A 20248-nucleotide genomic window follows, 5' to 3' on the forward strand; every position below is an offset into this window, starting at 1 on the left:
CTCTCTCCTCACACACTCTCCTTACCAAGAGCTGTAGTTAAACAAAACTGTTTCACTGATTGCAGGCTATTGTGTGATAAAAAGTTGGGGTTAAATTATATAGGTTTGTCCTTGTTCATTCATGCTGTTTCACGGCACTGTTAAGGCTGCTTTACTCACCACACAGCTCTGTCAGACTTCAGAGCCTGTTAGACTGACCTCACAGCCTACTAGACCTACCTTATATCGTATTACACTGACCTCACAGCCTACTAGACCTACCTTATATCGTATTACACTGACCTCACAGCCTAATAGACCTACCTCAAATCGTATTACACTGACCTCACAGCCTACTAGACCTACCTTATATCGTATTACACTGACCTCACAGCCTACTAGACCTACCTCAAATCGTATTACACTGACCTCACAGCCTACTAGACCTACCTCATACCGTATTACACTGACCTCACAGCCTACTAGACCTACCTCATGTCATATTATACTGACCTCACAGCCTACTAGACCTACCTTATATCGTATTACACTGACCTCACAGCCTACTAGACCTACCTCATATCGTATTACACTGACCTCACAGCCTACTAGACCTACCTCATACCGTATTACACTGACCTCACAGCCTAATAGACCTACCTCATATCGTATTACACTGACCTCACAGCCTACTAGACCTACCTCATGTCGTATTATACTGACCTCACAGCCTACTAGACCTACCTCATACCGTATTACACTGACCTCACAGCCTACTAGACCTACCTCATACCGTATTACACTGACCTCACAGCCTACTTGACCTACCTCATACCGTATTACACTAACCTCAGGGCTTAGTACAACTGACCACAAAGGCTATTAAACTGACCTCAGTGCATAGTAAAAGGATTTCATAGAATATTAGACTGACCCCAGCTCCTAAAGAGTAACCTCAAGCGCCTATATGAGTGACCTCTGAGCCTGTTAGACCGACCTCAGAACATATTAGTGACTTCAGAGCCTAATAGTGACTTCAGAACCTGTTATACTGTCGTCAGAACCTATTATACTGACCTCAGAGCCTATTATACTGACCTCAGAGCCTATTATACTGACCTCAGAGCTTATTATACTGTCCTCAGAGCCTATTATACTGACCTGAGAACCTATTATACTTACCTGAGAACCTATTATACTGACCTCAGAGCCTATTATACTGACCTGAGAACCTCTTATACTGACCTGAGAACCTATTATACTGACCTGAGAGCCTATTGTACTGACCTCAGAGCCTATTATACTGACCTGAGAACCTATTATACTGACCTGAGAACCTATTACACTGACCTCAGAGCCTATTATACTGTCCTCAGATCCTATTATACTGACCTCAGAGCCTATTATACTGACCTCAGAACCTATTATACTGACCTCAGAGCCTATTATACTGACCTGAGAACCTATTATACTGACCTCACAGCCTATTCTACTGTCCTCAGATCCTATTATACTGACCTGAGAACCTATTATACTGACCTCAGAGCCTATTATACTGACCTCAGAGCCTATTATACTGACCTGAGAGCCTATTATACTGACCACAGAGCCTATTATACTGACCTGAGAATCTATTATACTGACCTCAGAACCTATTGGCCTGATCTTAAAGGCTTCTATATTGACTTTACAACCTATTAGACTGACCTTACGGTCTGTTATACTGACATTACGGTCTGTTATACTGACATTACGGTCTGTTACACTGACATTATGGTCTGTTACCCTGACATTACGGTGTGTTACACTGACATTATGGTCTGTTATACTGACATTACGGTCTGTTATACTGACATTACGGTCTGTAATACTGACATTACGGTCTGTTACACTGACATTACGGTCTGTTATACTGACATTACAGTCTGTTACACTGATCACAGAGCATATTAGACTAACTAATAGATATTAACATTGAATTTGAACCAGCTGATATACATGTGTGTAGGGCTGTATGTGTGTGTACAGGTTTCTACTACATAAAACCCTGCATGGGTAATTTAACAAGAAAAATTAGATATTGTGGAGAAATTTTGCCAGTCCCCTTCAGGAAAAATACAACTTGCTTTGGTCCACACAATGATTGTAAATCAAGTGTGTCTGTGTATATGTGTCAGTGTTTGTGGGTATTGGATCACTCTTTATTGCCTTGAGGGCATGCAGCGGTAAAAATTAGGCTGTGAAAAAGAGTATCTCCTTGTTTGATTTTCGTCACCGTAGCAACCAGGATCTTTACATATTTTGATTGACAGGCAGCCAGGTGTTGCTTTTGGAAGTGTTAAGCTTGTGAACATGGTGGCAATGCTAAGTAAGACAATGTTTGAATCACATGTCTGGCAGTACATTTCTGAATATATTCGCAATAGGTGCATTAGCTATTACAAAAACATGTTAAGCTCATTGTTCCCTCCGATGTATTTTACAGCCAATGGTGGATCCGCATCCAGGTTTGGTGGGTAATCAAATATTTACATGAACAGGATACCTCAATCATGCAGTGCCACAACATGCACATCTGTTGTTGTTTTTTTAATGTTTTATGTCCTTGGGCTCTGTGTCTTGGCAAGCGTAACACTGGTAATGTATACTCCCAAATGCTAGAACTATATTACTTCTCAATCACAAGTAGGTTATCAGGGTGCTATGAAAGGTGCTTCTCTTTGGATCAAATTAAGACACAGAGGCACACACACTCGCACAGTTTGCCAATCCTTGTTGGATTCCTGTCTTTGCTCTATAGGTTGATTGATAGGATTATATGTGAGCCCTTATGAGACAGTGGACTTAGCATCATCCATCACCGTAGTGAAACTAAATCGTCCTCCAAGTAATGAGATATAAAGCGTTGTTTAAAGTTACCAAGGAGAGGATCTTTCTCTCTTCCCGGGAGCGGGGCTTTTCTTGATCATGTCCAACGGGAACTTATTGGCAATAAAAGTGTTTGTTTTTTTTGTCCAATGGGAATGATCTTTTTGGCCATAGAAGAAAGTGTTAACGATTCATAGCCCTGGCTCTGTGTAATATGCTACCTGCCAAACTCTAATGTCCTAAGTTGTTTTCCGGGAGTTTTCGGGAGCGTATAGGTGAGTTCCATCTGAGTGATCCAGGCTTCAAAGGCCTGCTTCTGAACCTGATTCCGGGTTTACCATTTGAATGGTTGTTTTGTTTGGTTGTAGGTGTTTTGTAGATCAACAGAGCTTTAGCAGCAATACTATTAGCTCATGGTGATGTTATATGATAGGATCATATAAATAACTGAGTAGTTATATGGCTGTAGCTTGCTGGATTTGGCTTCTGTATATGCTTAAGATGTTCAAACATATTTTGGGATCTATATTGCTAGAAAGACAAGGGTTTACTGTTTTAGCTGGCCATCGAAAAAAGCCCAAATTTCCGCAGAATCTGGAAACACATTCCCTGACAAAAGACTTTTCCCACCAAACAATGCAGAAACATAGTGGTATTATGATTAAACCAGTCATGAATGCGGTTCGATTGCCAAATGATAAGCCGGTTGACAGAGGAGGGTCCCGAAACACTCAAAAACAATCAAAATCTGGCAAAGATCATTGTCTTTGTCTGCAAACCTCATCCTGAGGAGAGAAAGGGATAAGCGCTATGGAAAATCTGTCTATAGTTTGTTTTCTGCCCAATCAATCTGCTTACAGTCAGTCTCAGAGAGTAATTCATTCTCATGGCTAGAATAACCACGCAGAGTGTGCTTCATCACCGTAGCGAGAAACCAATGGTACAGTGATTCATAGCTGTGTAAGAACTCTCTAGATCCCTAACCTCTGATAGGTTTAGTCGTTATTGCAGTGGACCAATGACACGCTGAAGAACTGCTCTGAAAAGGAAGGTCCCTGAGTTTTTCACAGAGCAACTTTAATCAGGAAATATATTGGGAACCACTCATGGGAGCCACTCTGTCCCTTTCCAGCCTACAGATATTTTTTTGGGGGCATAAAGAATGCCAATAAGTACAGATACTACATAGGATTCCCATGAGTCCTTGGTGCCACCTGCAGCTACAGGACAGTGTTTTTCTGTAGTAGCTTATTGCGTTGTTGGCCTGTGATTTTCATGTGCCAGCGGGAAGCTCTCATCTTTATAAAAGGGATAATACCCCAGAGAGAGGCGCTCAGTGAACATCTGGAAAGGAAGTGTGCAATGCCAGAATTCCCATCTGTCATGACGGTCGCCAGCACTGCCCTACAACTCTCCTACAACTCTTCTAAAACTTTCCTACAGCTCTCCTACAGCTCTCCTACAACTCTCCTACAGCTCTCCTACAGCTCTCCTACAACTGTTCTACAACTTTCCTACAGCTCTCCTACAGCTCTCCTATAACTATCCTACAGCTCTCCTACAACTCTTCTACAACTTTCCTACAGCTTTCCTACAGCTCTCCTACAACTCTCCTACAGCTCTCCTACAGCTCTCCTACAGCTCTCCTACAGCTCTCTTACTGCTCTCCTACAGCTCTCCTACAGCTCTCCTACAGCTCTCCTACAGCTCACCCTGTCACCTTTGTTTTACTCCAGCCATTGAGTCTCCGGCAGTTATCTACCCTGTCTTACAGAAGAACTTTATCTCACCCAGACGTGATGCAGTTGACATGACAAGCGGCAGTGCAGGCTCCTTATTGGTGTAACTTTGAAAAACTTTTTAGGATCTCCAGGCCCATTCAAAATCTGTTCAGACTCCTAAGCGGGGAAGAGGTGATGACGGGTTTCCTTCACAACTTGAAAAACACATGTGAGGGTAAAGAGTAAAGTGATATTCTGATAATTTGATAATATTATGATAATTTATAAAAACTCTATTGAGAAACATTTTGATAAATACTGTAAAATTAGCTTGTTGCCAACTAGTAAACTCCAATGAGGTCAGCACCGTAGTTCAGCTGTTTTGAAACAGCACCGTGCTGTTAGCTTGAGTGCGGAAGTTTACAGATTTTGTGAGGTAGTGCAGTGCATTGCAGCTAATAGAACTTGTTGGCATTTTTGTTTGAGATAGTAGTCTATACTAGCTAACGTGAGCTACAGTTCAGTAAACAAAGTTTGTTACAGATCCAGCCTCCTCACAGGCAGATTCATCTTCACGGCAGCTGCTTATACATTTTCCAGAAAAAATGAAAAGTGACGATTGAAGCAATGTTCGTTTTGGCAAACATATTTCAGGAGAACATACGGAGACCTATATCAATACACAGTGGCCTTCCCATTTTGGAAAACCAAATATCATGTTATTCCACATGCTACATCCGCTGCCCCGTTTACTTTCATTGTAGCCAGGAGAGGCCTCCTTTAAAAAAAACGTAAACTCTTAAAACATTCTTTAATAATGTCTCCACAGTCCAAGATTATGCCAGATAATCTGAAAAAAGGCCCCAGGATAAAAAATAAAAAAACATTTCCTTTAAGATAATGACGTCAGGCCTCTCAATACTGGGAAACCTTGAAAGAAACACAGTAGCAGGAGTGCCTCAGGTATTCCAAAGATAATCTAAAAATCCACAGGTGCTCTTGGGAAGGAACAGTAGACAAAAAGGCAACAAACTAGGTGGTATAAAAGATCTAAATAAAGGTGCTCGAGTGGGAGTTTTGTAAAATTTGAAAGCCTTTATTGTAGGGGCTAAGAACATGGTAAATACTAATGCGTTTTGGCCAGTGCCTTTTTCAGTGTTTGGAACATACACCGATTAGCCGTAACATTATGACCACTGACAGGTGAAGTGAATAACACTGATACACCCATCAGCCATAACATTATGACCACTGACAGGTGAAGTGAATAACACTGATACACCGATCAGCCATAACATTATGACCACTGACAGGTGAAGTGAATAACACTGTTACACCCATCAGCCATAACATTATGACCACTGACAGGTGAAGTGAATAACACTGATACACTGATCAGCCATAACATTATGACCACTGACAGGTGAAGTGAAAAACACTGATACACCCATCAGCCATAACATTATGACCGCTGTCATGGGTGGGATATATTAGGCAGGAAGTGAACATTCTGTCCTCAAAGTTGATGTGTTAGAAGCAGGAAAAATTGGCAAGCGTAAGGATCTGTGCAGTGGTCAGTACCTTTCAAAAGTGGTTCAAGGAAGGAAAATTGGTGAACCAGCGACAGGGTCATGGACGGCCTAGGTTCTTAGGGTCCTGACATTCATTTGGATGTTACTTTGATATGTACCACCTACCTGACCATTGTTGCAGACCATGTGGACCCTTTCATGGCAACGGTATTCCCTGATGGCATTGGCCTCTTTCAACAGGATAATGCGCCCTGCCACAAAGCAACAATGGTTCAGGAATGGTTTGAGCCACACAACAACAAGTTCAAGGTGTTGACTTGGCCTCCAAATTCCTCAGATCTCAATCCAATTGAGCATCTGTGGGACGTGCTGGAAAAACTGGTCCGATCCATGGAGGTCCCACCTCGCAACTTACAGGACTTAAAGGATCTGCCTCTAACGTCTTGGAGCCAGATTCCACAGCAGGTCTAGTGGAGTCCATGCTTCGACGGGTCAGGGCTGTTTTGGTGTCAGAAGGGGGACCTACACAATATAAGGCAGGTGGTTGTAATATTATGGCTGATCAGTGTATATGGAAGTTGAAGAGAGACCCTTACATAGCCTAACCCTGTGTCAAACCCTAACCCTGTGTCAAAATGACTGTTTGGCATTGACCCTCTCGACCACTAGGGACCAGCATTACAAAAATGACCTACAGTATTTATTTTATATTAAGACAAAACTAGAAGAATATCTCCATCTATATAAAATCACATATCCAATATGTCTCACACTACTTCTGGCATTTTCGTTTATCACCACCCATGGAATCTCATAAGATTAACTCAATGCCAGAAAACTGCAAAGTAATGACACTTCCATGTTTTGCTTCCAAATGATGTTTAGCCACAGGATAGTTCAGATTGCCTGTATGAATGTCATACCTATGTTCTGCTACTCTATCCCTCAGTCTTCTCTTAGTGAGGCCTATATAGAAGCAACAGCAGTTGCCCTCTAGTCCATACACTACATAGAAGAATTGCAGTTTATAGAATTTTGGTCAATGTCAACCTGTCATCTTGACACAGGCTCTGGCTATTTAAGTCTCTCTTCCAATATTTTCCAAATACTCTGACGATGGCAGTGGCCAAAACATATTAGTGTTCATCATGTTCTTAGCCCCTACAATAAAGGCTTTTTAATTATACAAAAATCCCACATGAGTGCCTTAATTTGGATCTTTTAGACGACTAAGTACCCTTTTGTGGTTATAATGTTTCCCTTGCTTTTTTGTCTACTTTGGGAAACATGTTGAGCAATGACATCTTCGACGGCACAAAATGGGCCGGTGTATTCAAATGAAATGACGGAGTTGGTAGCTGTCTCATAGTCATCGTGATCAGGCTCCAACCATCATGTCATCTGTCTGCAGACTTGATGATGTTGTAAACAAGGAGTAGCCTACGCCACTGAGCCGCCCCTGAGTTTAGGTTGAACCTGGTAATAACTAATGAATTGAGTAGAATGCACTTACCACACAACAGGGTGGTTTTTCCACGTAACTATTTAAAAACAGTAAGTAGGTTCACTTTCTGGTTAGGGAACCCACCAGGAAGACCGGGATCCAGTTACAGAGGGAGGGTCCTGATCCGTCCCAGGGTCCTGAGCTTAGGGATGAGCTTGTAGGGCACTCTGACTAGGCTGAGCTGTTGTCAATGTACAGCTTCCTCACAAGAAATATTCCTCTTGTCCGTGTGAGGCGGCTTAGTGGAACGCAATACATCCTGTCATCTGTCGATCTAGAGTGGCTCCGTTGTCCAGAAAGATGGTGTTTCTGAACCATGACCAGCCTTTCCAAACATTTATGGCTGTAGACGTGAGTGCTACTTGAATTCCAGTAATTATTGGCAGGTTGCTTTTGAGTTCTTGGGCTGGGACTACAATGGTCTTCTTGAAGTCAGTTGGTATTACAGACCGGGTCAGAGAGAGGTTAAAGATGTCTGTGACTGCACTTCCAGCTGGTCTGCAGCTGGGTGTCCTTTTGTAGCCTGCGATGGTTTGGTTTGCAAGCCCTGCCACATCTTACGAGTGACAGAGCAAGCTTCATAAGATTCGGTTTTAGCTCTATATGGACACTTTGCCTGTTTTATGGCTTGTCGAAAGTTGTTGTGGTATTTCTTATTGGCGACCGAATTTGTCTTCTTGAAAACAGCAGCTCTGACATTAAACGTACAGATTTTGCCTTGAATGTAAGGCTCCTGGTTGTGAAGTATGTTCGCTGTGGGGACGATGTCATCCATGCGTTGGTCAGCAAAGCTGGGGACTGCTGTGGTTGTCGTGTCGGCGTTGTTTGCTCAACAGTAATTTAGCATCCGCTTCACATGAAAACACATCCTTCTTTAGGCTGTCACCAGTGCAGGGGTGGCCTTTTTGAGAGTGAAGAGAAAGGATTTTCTTTGTCACCTTTTTGTTGCGGTTAACATGAAAATTAGATTGAACAGATTTCAGTTTCCCACCGTTCAACCCCTGAGGAAAGCCATCCCTGCAGATTTATTTTCCAGTGTGCTCATAGCACTGTGCGGCTCCCTGATGGGAATCTTAGTGTCAGCATTGGTTTGTGGTGTTATATGGATGACAGCTAAAACATTATTGAGAACTCTTGCGGTGGATCATATGGGTTGCAGCTGCCTATGAGGTATTCAAACTCAAAAGAGTTATCTCATAGTATGCCTCATTATGGAAGTTGAGGCTTCCTTAACGAGCCCCCCCCCCACACACACAGACACACACACACACACACACACTTGAAGCACACTGCTCATGTGCTTTTAACACACTATAACCCTCGATACGAGCAGGTAGGGCCACAGACAAACCGAGTAGCAGTTTTCAGATGTTAACAAAAGGCAGATTAAAAGTGTTTCACTGAATTCACTGTCCTCACATGTATGACAACCGTGTGTATAATATGTACAGTCACATTGCTATTCATTGAACCAGTGCTAATTAAAAAAAATTGTAGCAGAGAATGTAAGACCCCACAAGCCATATTGGCAGGATTTGTAATTATTTATATATATATGTGTGCGGAAACCAATTTTCCTTGGCTATTGATTCCTGGATATTAACTGTTCTCTGATACAGCTGCACAATATTAAGTGCTTCTAGACTTGTGGAAATATGTTTTAAACCAGATGTCCAAAGCCATGAGCTTTTAATAGCTGAAGAGGACGGAGAAATTGCCTGTTGCACAGAGAGATGACAGACTCCTTAGAGGGACAAGAGATAACACGGTTGTGTCATGCTGAAGATGAGGAAGAGCAAAACAAAGAGTTGACAGTTGTTATTGTGAACAACTTTGTTAGTATGTGTGACTGTGTCTCTCGCAGTCATGCGTCTTAACACTTCATGTGGTTGGGCAGTGTTTCCATCCATCTGGAGTTTAACATTGGTCTCTCATGCATGGATTTCTGTGAATTGCAGTAGTTGAAATACTCTCTACGTAGGCATTATATCAAGCACCAGGCTGAACGGTGAATTTTGCACCTTGTGTTGCCATGGATACCAGGAGAGACCAATTCCATAGCCGTCTGAAACTCTAGTCGTAACTTTACAAAGGCTTCACTCAGAGATGCTTATACATCATCACCATGATAGCAGTCTGACTAGAGCTTTGTACCAATTTTCTCATCGTTACAAAGATGTTTGCTCATTTGTTCCTGTAATGAAGTGTTTTGTTCTTAGCTGTCACTCAGTTGGCATAGGCATAGTAAATATACCAGAAACATTTCTATTTCCCAACCATTTGCTGCCATGTTGAGCTGGGTCTCTGGTTTCAGGGTGGGTTGATTCGAACGCGCTGGTGTAAAAACACACATTTGATTAATGTCACATCATAAATCCTCTCTCCCTCTCCAGAGACCCAGCCCGCGTGCAGCTTTAACGGGTCGGAGTACCATGACGGAGACATGTTCCGAATGGATGCCTGCCGCTTCTGCCGCTGTCAGGGAGGGGTGTCCGTTTGCTTCACCGCCCAGTGCGGCGTCCTGCACTGTGAACGCTACTACGTCCCTGAGGGAGAGTGCTGTCCCGTATGCGAAGGTATGACGTCGTCACGGAGGGACGTTACCCCAACTCCTTCCTCACTGTATGGCAGGACACAGACTCTGTATTCGGGAGTCGCCTCCGAGTAGGAGTGGTGATAAAGGACCTGTGTTGCCTTACTGTTTCATACAGACACAAATGGTCATGAAGGAGAAATCCCATAATAGTCAATCTTTAAAGGGAACCACCAAACTCATCCTTATGTAACTCACTAATATATGTAGCAAGGTTAAGATGTCCCTCAATATGCGCTAACATTTCATCACCCTAGGACCAAGAAAATGTCTTCAAAATAGGTTCTGAAGTTTCTGAATTGTATGTTAATGGTAAAATAGGCCCGTATTTTTCACATTCTGAAAAGGTAGTGTGTCTTCAATCAAACAACAACAATTTGCCTGTTTCACTCCAGACTAGTTGAAGTTAGACCATTGTTATATATCATATTATATCGCAGGATTACCATTGGAAGTCATTGTGTAGCTGTCAGTAACTTAACTGGTGGAAAATGAAAATCTATTTTTTGTCCTGGCCCAAGGGCTCAATATTTCTGGTGGCCCTTGACATTAAACGTTAGATATCCCCTGAACCAGGTTTCTAAAGACCCTCAAGGTCAGACATGTCTGCTGAGACCAAAGCATTTCAAATCATCTCACTCATATGAGTGTGGTAAAGCAATATAGCATACTGAATTCCACTGCTGGCTTGCCTCTGAAACTGAGCGGGTAGGTCCTAGGTGGAGACAATGGTGCTGGAGTAGGAGGCGTTCTTTCCTCTGATTTAAAGATGAAATCCCAATGCCCCCAGGGCAGTTATAGCGACATTGCCCTGCGTGGAGTGCTTTCTTTTGTTAATCTGTTGTCCTGAATCTCTCAGGTCATTAAATGTACTGAGACACTTGTGGGTATGTACAATACGAGAATGGCTGTTAATCTTTGTGTTCTGGCTGTATTTCAAGTCTTCACCTCACCATCATGGCCACTGAATTATCCCCAGGTTTTTCTTTCTTCCCCCTCTAACTCCTTCGCCAGGTCATTGCTATAAATGAGAATGTGTTGTCAGTCAACATACCTGGTAAAATAGGGGTTACTTACGTGCAGGTTCTTGAGCTCCAGGCCTGAGTGTAGAGAATCAATAAACATCAGGTGAAAGATGAATCAGGCAAACTCCCACAATGCCATGACATTACCCAGCTGCACACAATCAAAGCCTGATTGATGATGTAATGTGAGATATGTCACATGGTTTTCAGTTTAAACACCTGGTGTGACGTCTGTACATACAATAAAATAAACAGATCCTAATAAATACCTTTGGCACCATTTGGTGGCCAATGGTTATAATTACATTGTTGAAGATTGATGCTGAACATTGGAAAATCACCAATTATAGTGGTCTCTTATGTCATCAAATTTGTGAGTTTCTGAGATTTAATGCACATAAAATGTCTGGGCAATATATATATTATAATTTTTTTGCTTAAGTTATGTCACTTGCCCACACTGGGCTTTAAGGGATGCAAAGAAATCTGCATTGATTTTCCTATTGAAAAGGTCACTTCAAATGAGAAATCTGTTTTTTGGAGTCTGCTTGGACTGGCCTGATGGAGATATTTAAGGTTTAAACTGTCTCACGTGACCTCCCATTTACTGACTTTGGGACCGTAGAATCATGTTTGGAGGGAGTGGGATGTGTGGGATAACATGCGTCAGTAGTTATATTGAATTTGTTTGGATGAGGATAAAACTGTGATTTATGTGGAAACAAGGATATTAAGATTGGAATAATCAGAAGGGATCCCGATGTGCTAATAGTCGGTTTGGCCTTATGGAGGGTTTAGTATTGTTTTGGTTTTAATATTTAGTTTATCCGTTTCGTTGTTAGGTATATCAGAATTTTGAGTCCCATAAATCCATGTAAATATGTTCTAGATGCTATGAATATATGAAATACTACATTGTACCTCAAACCACACAATAAATTGTTATAATTAACTAAAAAGGGCTTTTGTTTTAATTTGTGAGGGTGAAAACTTGGTTTCTAAATGTCTAACACGTACACTCCCACAAGGTAATCACACTTCCGTCCGTATTAGACGAGAAAGGTTCTGGGTTAAGTGTGTGTCAAACAGAGCCGTGGCCTGTTGTTCTGTCGCTCTGTAATCTTCATCCAATTTCCCCGGACTCTCCCTTTTCCAGAACCCATCTACCCTGTGCTGAACTTTGCCGGCTGCTACGTGAACGGGGAGATCCTGGCACACGGGGACCACTGGCGTGAGGATGACTGTACCTTCTGCCAGTGTGTGAGCGGCGACACGCGGTGCGTGGCTGCAGCGTGCCGTCACAGCTGCCTCCACCCCGTTACAGTACCGGGAGAGTGCTGTCCTGTGTGTGAGGGTAAGTGTGTGTGTGTGTGTGTGTGTGAGGGTATGTGTGTGTTTGTGTGTGTGTGAGGGTAAGTGTGGGGATGGATGGATAAGAACAGTCCGCCCGCGACGAGCCACCGGCCAATGTGACCTCTCGCATCTGTCTGCCTGCCTCTGCGTTTGCCTCATTTCCTCGGCCTGCCTGTCTCTTTTGTGTCCCTTCTCTCTGTTGTCGTCCATTGTCTGTTCCTCATTCTAGTGCCGCCCATCTCTCTCTCTCTCTCTCTCTCTCTCTCTCTCTCTCTCTCTCTCTCTCTCTGTAGTCTCGCCCTTTTAACCTTTTTCTTCATCTCTCCCTTTCTCTCCGGCCTCGCTCTTTTCCTGCCGTTGTGCGCGGTATGTTTTATGTGCCTTTGTCTTTGTATCCATCTGTGGACCCATGTGTTTGTTTGTTTGTTTGTCTCTACGTTTGGTCTCCTCGACAGTGTAGCGTGTCTGTGGGCATGGACAGGGTCAGTGTCTGTGCTGATTCCTGTGTTAACGCACTTGTTTTCTCCCTGGTAAACAAAACAACAACAACATCCAAGTCAGTAATCAAACAGTTGGGGCATACGACAGTAGTCTCCCAGGAACTCCAAATCAGCATGGCAAGGGAAGCCTGTCGCCGAGACGGAACTGCATCCTATCATTCCAGTTAGCAGGTGTGTGGTTCTGCTTCACTGTTGCTGGAGTCTTACAGCCGCAGTCCGCATGCAATCAGGTGACGCACACGCACAGAGACCAAGACTGAGACAATCCTTGCTGGCGTTCTTTTCCCACAACAGATGCGCCGCTTTGTATCTTTATTTATGATGCACTGCTCAGAATATCACTTTACTCTTTACTCTACCCTCACATGTGTTTTTCATATTGGTTTGGAAAGACGCTAGGGACCGGCGCCGCTGCTTACTGCTCGTTTGTCTGGTTAGTGGAAGCAGTGAGCTTAGCGGCTTACAGAATCCTAATCTTTTATTAGGCAAATCTGTAGTATGGCTTTTTGCAAAGCTATGTGGGGATGCTGCTGTTTATCTCTGTCTATCTCTCTTTAGCAATCTCTGGCTTTCTCTGGCTTCCTATCACTGATGAGATTACACCAAGTGTACAAGGAGCTACCAGGTTCTAGTAAGCTGTCCGTTTCTATACTTTACATACTTTACATAATGTGTCGGTGGTACAGTAGAAGATCTTCATTGGTATTCTGTAGTCTTTGTTAAGCAGCCAAGTGCCATGTTCATGCAAGCCTCTTATCTTAAAGGAACACGATGACCTAACCTACAGATTATCAACCATGATCTTCCCCTTCACATGAAAGCTGAGACTCAGCAATAGCCCAAATCAGTGATCCAAGAGACTGATACTAGGTTAAAGCCTAGCATAGTTCTCTGTAAAAGAACTTGCTAGACCCATTTTAGTGTTTGCATGCTCTTACAGCCCCAACTGCTGTTTTTGTCTTAAAGCATAGATAGCCTTTAACATGTAACATTGGGAATTGCAATATTTTATACAATCCTGTTTCCAAAAAACTTGGGACGCTGCATAAAATGTACAAATGTTGAAACTGAGCAATAATATTGTTTTTGGAAAAATAAATGCCCATTTTGAATTTGATGCCAGCAACTCATTTCAAAAAGGTTGGGACAGGGGCATGTTTACCACTGTGTTGCATCACCTCTTCTTTTAACAGTACTGTAAGCGTTCGGGAACTGAGGAGACCAATTGCTGTAGTTTGAAATGTATTCCCATTCTTGCTTGATATAGGATTGCAGCTGCTCAACATTTCAGAGTTTCCTACGCCACATTTTTTCAATAAGTGACAGGTCTGGACTACAGGCAGGCCAGTTTAGCACCCAGACTCTTAGTACAGAGCCATGATGTTGTATTAAATGCAGAATGTGGTCTGACATTGTCTTCCCTGAAAAGTCTGGTTGGCAGCAAATGTGGCTCCAAAACATTTTTATATTATGGTGTCTTCACAGATGTGCAAGTCACCCATGCCATGCGCATTGCTACACCCCCATACCATCACAGATACTGACTTTTGAACTGTGCGTTGATAAGAAGCTGGATGGTGAACCTCTCCCCATCTTTGGTTCTGACAGACCCATCCTCACTGGAATGATCTTTTAATACACAATCATGTTATCAACCTGTTGCCAATTGACCTAATTAGTTGTGTGATATCCCACCAGGTTTAGTTTTTTAGCATTACACAACTTTTTCAGTATTTTGTTGCCTCTGTCACAACCTTTTTGAAACGTGTTGCTGGCATCAAATTGTGTGGGCATATATTTTTCAACAAATAAATAAAATGTCTCATTTTCAATTTTCTATTGAATATAGGGTTTAAATAATTTGCACATCATGGCATTCTATTTTTATTTACATTTTACACAACTTCAGGGTTGTTTATTAAAAGTTCAAAGTCATGCCTAAAGTTGATTAGTATACATAACTTAATCTAACCACTTATCAAATAATATTTACGTTAAATACAGTTATCCTAACCAGAAACAAGAGCCCATGTGAGTTATTTTTACCAGATATCTAAATTTGTCCGACTAGTCTAGCCAGAACTAGGTATTACACTCACACACAACCAGCCTCAACACTGTAAATTAACACAAAGGGGGAAAAAATTTAATTGGCTTACATATTAACTGTTTATATTGAACATTAACGTGACAACAACTAAGTTACAGTGTTGTTGACAATACTATGTTGTTACTTACCCTTGAACACTCACATATGTCAACTGACATTAAATTATTCCCTTTATAACCCTATATAAATACTGTTATTATATGTTTTTACAGTAACTTGAGGGATATATAACTTAAGGGATATATCAGCGCTAATAAATAGTAGTTCTTAATGCTTGTGCTTAATTTGAAAAAAAATACTGTGTTAACTGTGATTATTCTTTGAGCCTCAGAACCATCCATAGTGCAAATACCACTTCACTTTATTTTGCTTGTTTGTCAACCCATGCCTAACGCGCGCCCCAGGGAGAAAGCAAGCATTGCAGTACAGCAGCGAATGTTGAATTTGGGATATCTTGTTAGCTAAAGTTTGATGGCAATTTGTTTTGTAATCAGGATGCAAAAGTCTCCAATGAAGTAAATGTTGAATGTACAGTATGTATAGATAGATGAGGGGATGATGGATGGATTCATATAGGGATGGATGTTGAATGTACAGTATGTATAGATAGATGAGGGGATGATGGATGGATTCATATAGGGATGGATGTTGAATGTACAGTATGTATAGATAGATGAGGGGATGATGGATGGATTCATATAGGGATGGATGTTGAATGTACAGTATGTATAGATAGATGAGGGGATGATGGATGGATTCATATAGGGATGGATGTTGAATGTACAGTATGTATAGATAGATGAGGGTATGATGGATGGATTCATATAGGGATGGATGTTGAATGTACAGTATGTATAGATAGATGAGGGGATGATGGATGGATTCATATAGGGATGGATGTTGAATGTACAGTATGTATAGATAGATGAGGGGATGATGGATGGATTCCTATAGGGATGGATGTTGAATGTACAGTATGTATAGATAGATGAGGGGATGATGGATGGATTCCTATAGGGATGGATGTTGAATGTACAGTATGTATAGATAGATGAGGGGATGATGGATGGATTCCTATAGGGATGGATGTTGAATGTACAGTATGTATAGATAGATGAGGGGATGATGGATGGATTCATATAGGGATGGATGTTGAATGTACAGTATGTATAGATAGATGAGGGGATGATGGATGGATTCATATAGGGATGGATGTTGAATGTACAGTATGTATAGATAGATGAGGGGATGATGGATGGATTCATATAGGGATGGATGTTGAATGTACAGTATGTATTGATAGATGAGGGGATGATGGATGGATTCCTATAGGGATGGAGGTAGCGATTTATGAATCAATGGATGGGTATAGGGATAGATGGATATAGAAATGGATGGATGCTGGTGTGTGGAGAAACAAATCAACCTGACTAAGCACAGGAAAGGCAGGGAAAAGGCAGCGTTCCACGCCGTGTCTCCGTGCCCGCAGGCCGCTTACCTCTACTCTGTGGTGCCACTCACCACCACCCCTACCCCTTCCCATTAATCTTTTATGCACCTGTCCGCCTCCGAAGCAATTACCCATGTTAGACTGACCGAGCCTCGTACCCAGGGAGAAAGAGTCAGGTAGGGGGTGAAGGTACTCCAGGTTGCGGGCCAATCACCATGCAGCACCGGTCCTCGCACCGAGCTTGCCTGTCCACGTACCCTGAATGGTAACAGTAATAATAGAAGATCACATGCATTCATACACCTTATGACTTCCTCATTTTCTTTCTGTATTTTCAATAGGTGAGACATTATAATATTTCTGTTGCTGATTTCGTGAGGCTTCATTTCATTCTGGGGGATGGGCTCAGATCAAAGCTGTGGTACATAGAGCTTGTATATTATTCCCTTCTTTGATATGCTTCTGATCACACACATTTACAACCATTACATTTACTTATAATAGTTTGGGGAATTGAATCTCTATGGGGCATCGTGTTTTTAGTCACTCAGCTAGGCTTGGCTTCGATTTTATTTACATTTTAATTGAGGTATGAGACAGACTGACGCATTTGATTTCTAACCAAATACCTATTTATATTCCATTCATGCATGGGATGAGTTTTCTTTGTTATATGATGGGTTTCACCCGTGTTCTGTTTAAGATATAAACCATTGTCTCTTGGTAGGGGGAGAAACCAAAATTTGCAGTGGGACGATTTAGTTCTTAGGGCCAAAAATATGTATAATTATTATCAAAAGAAATTGGCGTAAATGTGTACACTACAAATTGAACACAACTAAACTTGAAAATCCATTATAGTTTAAAATAGCAATAATAATAATTTCATGCCTTGACTACATTGAGACACAGTCATACTCTAGATGATATTCTTTTATTTGTGGGGTTGCTTGTGAACAGATCTCCTGAACTGAAGAAATTATTACTTAAATTCCTAGTCACTTACCATCCTCTTTGAGAAGATATGAATAACCTTCCTTAATCTAGTAATTAAAAATTCTTTCTAAAGACCTGTCTCATCAGAAAAAACCCAAATTATTTGGGAGAGGAGATGTCTTCCTCATAGTCATCCCCGCAAAGACATTCATATTTTGTCCACGCTGCTTGTCCGACGTGTGCCACCGTTGGTTAGGGCAGGCTCACTCACCTCCAGACCTCAGTTAGCTTTGCAAGCCCCCTGAGGAAGTTGCTAGAGTCCAACAAGAACAAGAAATCCCCACTGACGATTCCTCCCGAGGCATTGTTCACTGGGCCTTCTAGCTATTTGTTAGGCCTTCTAGCACACTGGGCCTTCTAGCACAGTCAAGGCTCAGTCGTATACTGTGGTGGTCAGCTTGGTGCTACAAAAGGCCACCGTGTCACCTCGTGAGATGCCGTGAGCAGCAAGTTTAATGTTGCACATCGTTATGCCTCTAATGCCCTTAGCCTCATCTTCTTATCGAAGACGGATGACTTAATGATGTGCATCTGGGTGCCCTTTGTAGATAACCCAACAGCCCTCTGGTGATCTCAGTCATCTGGTCATCTTTTGACCACATCAGACAGTACTTGAACACTATGGTAATGGTGGTTTGTATTGATTCATTTACAGAAAGATTGCCACCCACTGCCTGGGCTGGGTATGTATTTCGTTGCATACTCTGGTAAAGTTATTCCCTGTTATAGCCTGTCAGATTTAATGGGATAAATCACCTAAATTACAAAATCACACATTACTTACAATTTATAGTTTCTATACACAAGGTTATAGAGCAATCCCTGCTATGTGACAAAAATAACATGGAAATACAGTGATGTGAATAATGAAGTACATGTCTTTTCTTACATATATTTCTTACATATTTGGACATATTTGGAATTTGAGCTAAATTCCAAACACACTATTTGATAATGTTAACCCAATTTAACAGATCACACAAAAACTGTACTTTGAAACAATTTATCAAATTTAGCTTAATACAAAAGCCCTTACCTTTACAATTACATAGTGCATTGAATCCTCATCAGTGAGTAACTTGGGAGGTATCCACCCTTCCATAAACATTAGATACTTGGCTTAGTTTGGTTTTAAGCATATAGGTATATGGTGACGAACCATGCCAACATAAAAAAAATGCTCTGAGGCCCTCTGAAAAAATATTGATGCTCTGGGAGGGATTACGAGGCCATTTCCAAACAATTCAAAATACATTACTCCACTGTCTGGTGTGTCATCTACAAATTGAGAACATTTCAAACCACTGACCATCTACAGAGGACACATCATCCCACAAAAGTCAGGTCAAGAGCTGACCAGAAGATAATCATAGAAGTCTTTAAGAACCCCAGGATAACATCTATGTGATCTACAGGCCTCTTTTGCCCCAATCAATGTCGATGTGCATGAGTCAACTGTCAGAAAGACACTGCACAAACATGGCCTACATGAGTGGTCAGGAAGGACAAAGCCTTTTCTCTCAAAAAAAGAATATCAACACACAGCGGATGTTTGTCTGACAACACCTGGATAAAGACTAGAATTACTGGAACACTGTTCTCTGGACAGATGAGTCAAAGGTGTGGTTGTTTGTCCACAATGCCAGATGCCATGTTTGGCGAAAGCAAATCATTGCCTTTGAGCAGAAGAGGTGGTGGCATTATGGGGCTGCTTTCCTGACTTAGGGCCTGGCCAACTTGCCATCATTGAGTCAACTATGAATTCCATATGGAACCACAGAGAATATGAGGCCATCTGGCAATAAACAAAGGCGGAACCAAACATGGACCTTGCCACAGGACAGTGATGGAAAGATACAAAAGGATGGCTCAGTAAAGCAGAAATGGAGGGTTATGTAATGTCTGAATCAAAGCCCCAATCTCAATGTCTTGAAGTGGGCCGTGTATTCAAGGCACCCTCAGACATGACACAGCTGAAACAGTGTTGTAAACAGATAGTGGGAAAATGTTCCTCTGAGACTGACACTTCCAAGAAATCAACTGTGTTACGTTATTTCAGTAAAAGAGGACAACAACAGCTATCGAAGCTAGGGGTGTACTTAATCAACAGGAATTGCATTTCTATGGATTTTTATTATAGTTTTTTTGTCACTTTGGTACTATTATCAATAGCATGTTGCACTGTTTCAGAACTCTTAGTGCAAAACTCCTAACTGATTATATTTGTAAACCTTTACATTTTGCATTCAAAACTACTGATTTGGCTTTAATTTGGTTTCTAAACGGTCAAGGATGCCCCCAAGGTAAACACCAGATACCTCTCTAACTACATTCCTTTTCTCATCCAAACATGGGGCCTCGGTACCTTTAACTAGTAACCCATTTATACATGTATAGGACCAAGTATACATCAGTTCAAGAATTTCCACAACACACCATAAGATCAAACACCAAGTTTTTGATGAAATATATAATGAGAACATTGGATAAGTCATTTAAAACATAACATGCAATTCTCTCAGCTTAGTCATTGTAACAATCAGTTAGTCCAAGACCGAACAATGTAAGACACATGCAGTGCCGGCCCAAGTAATTTGGGGTCCCTAAGCAAAATTTG

The 20248-nt window shown here is 41.7% G+C and overlaps 1 protein-coding gene across 1 annotated transcript in view; it reads left to right on the forward strand.

Moving 5' to 3' along the window:
* Window positions 1-20248, forward strand: part of crim1 (cysteine rich transmembrane BMP regulator 1 (chordin-like)) — a 106340-nt gene that overhangs the window by 60335 nt on the left and 25757 nt on the right. The window contains exons 6-7 of the mRNA XM_010878657.3: window positions 9998-10180; window positions 12379-12576. Of these exons, the coding sequence (XP_010876959.1) occupies window positions 9998-10180; window positions 12379-12576 (381 nt within the window). The remainder of the gene's footprint in view (window positions 1-9997; window positions 10181-12378; window positions 12577-20248) is intronic.

This window comes from Esox lucius, chromosome 15 (genome assembly GCF_011004845.1).
Source record: "Esox lucius isolate fEsoLuc1 chromosome 15, fEsoLuc1.pri, whole genome shotgun sequence".
NCBI classification, from domain to species: Eukaryota; Metazoa; Chordata; class Actinopteri; order Esociformes; family Esocidae; genus Esox; species Esox lucius.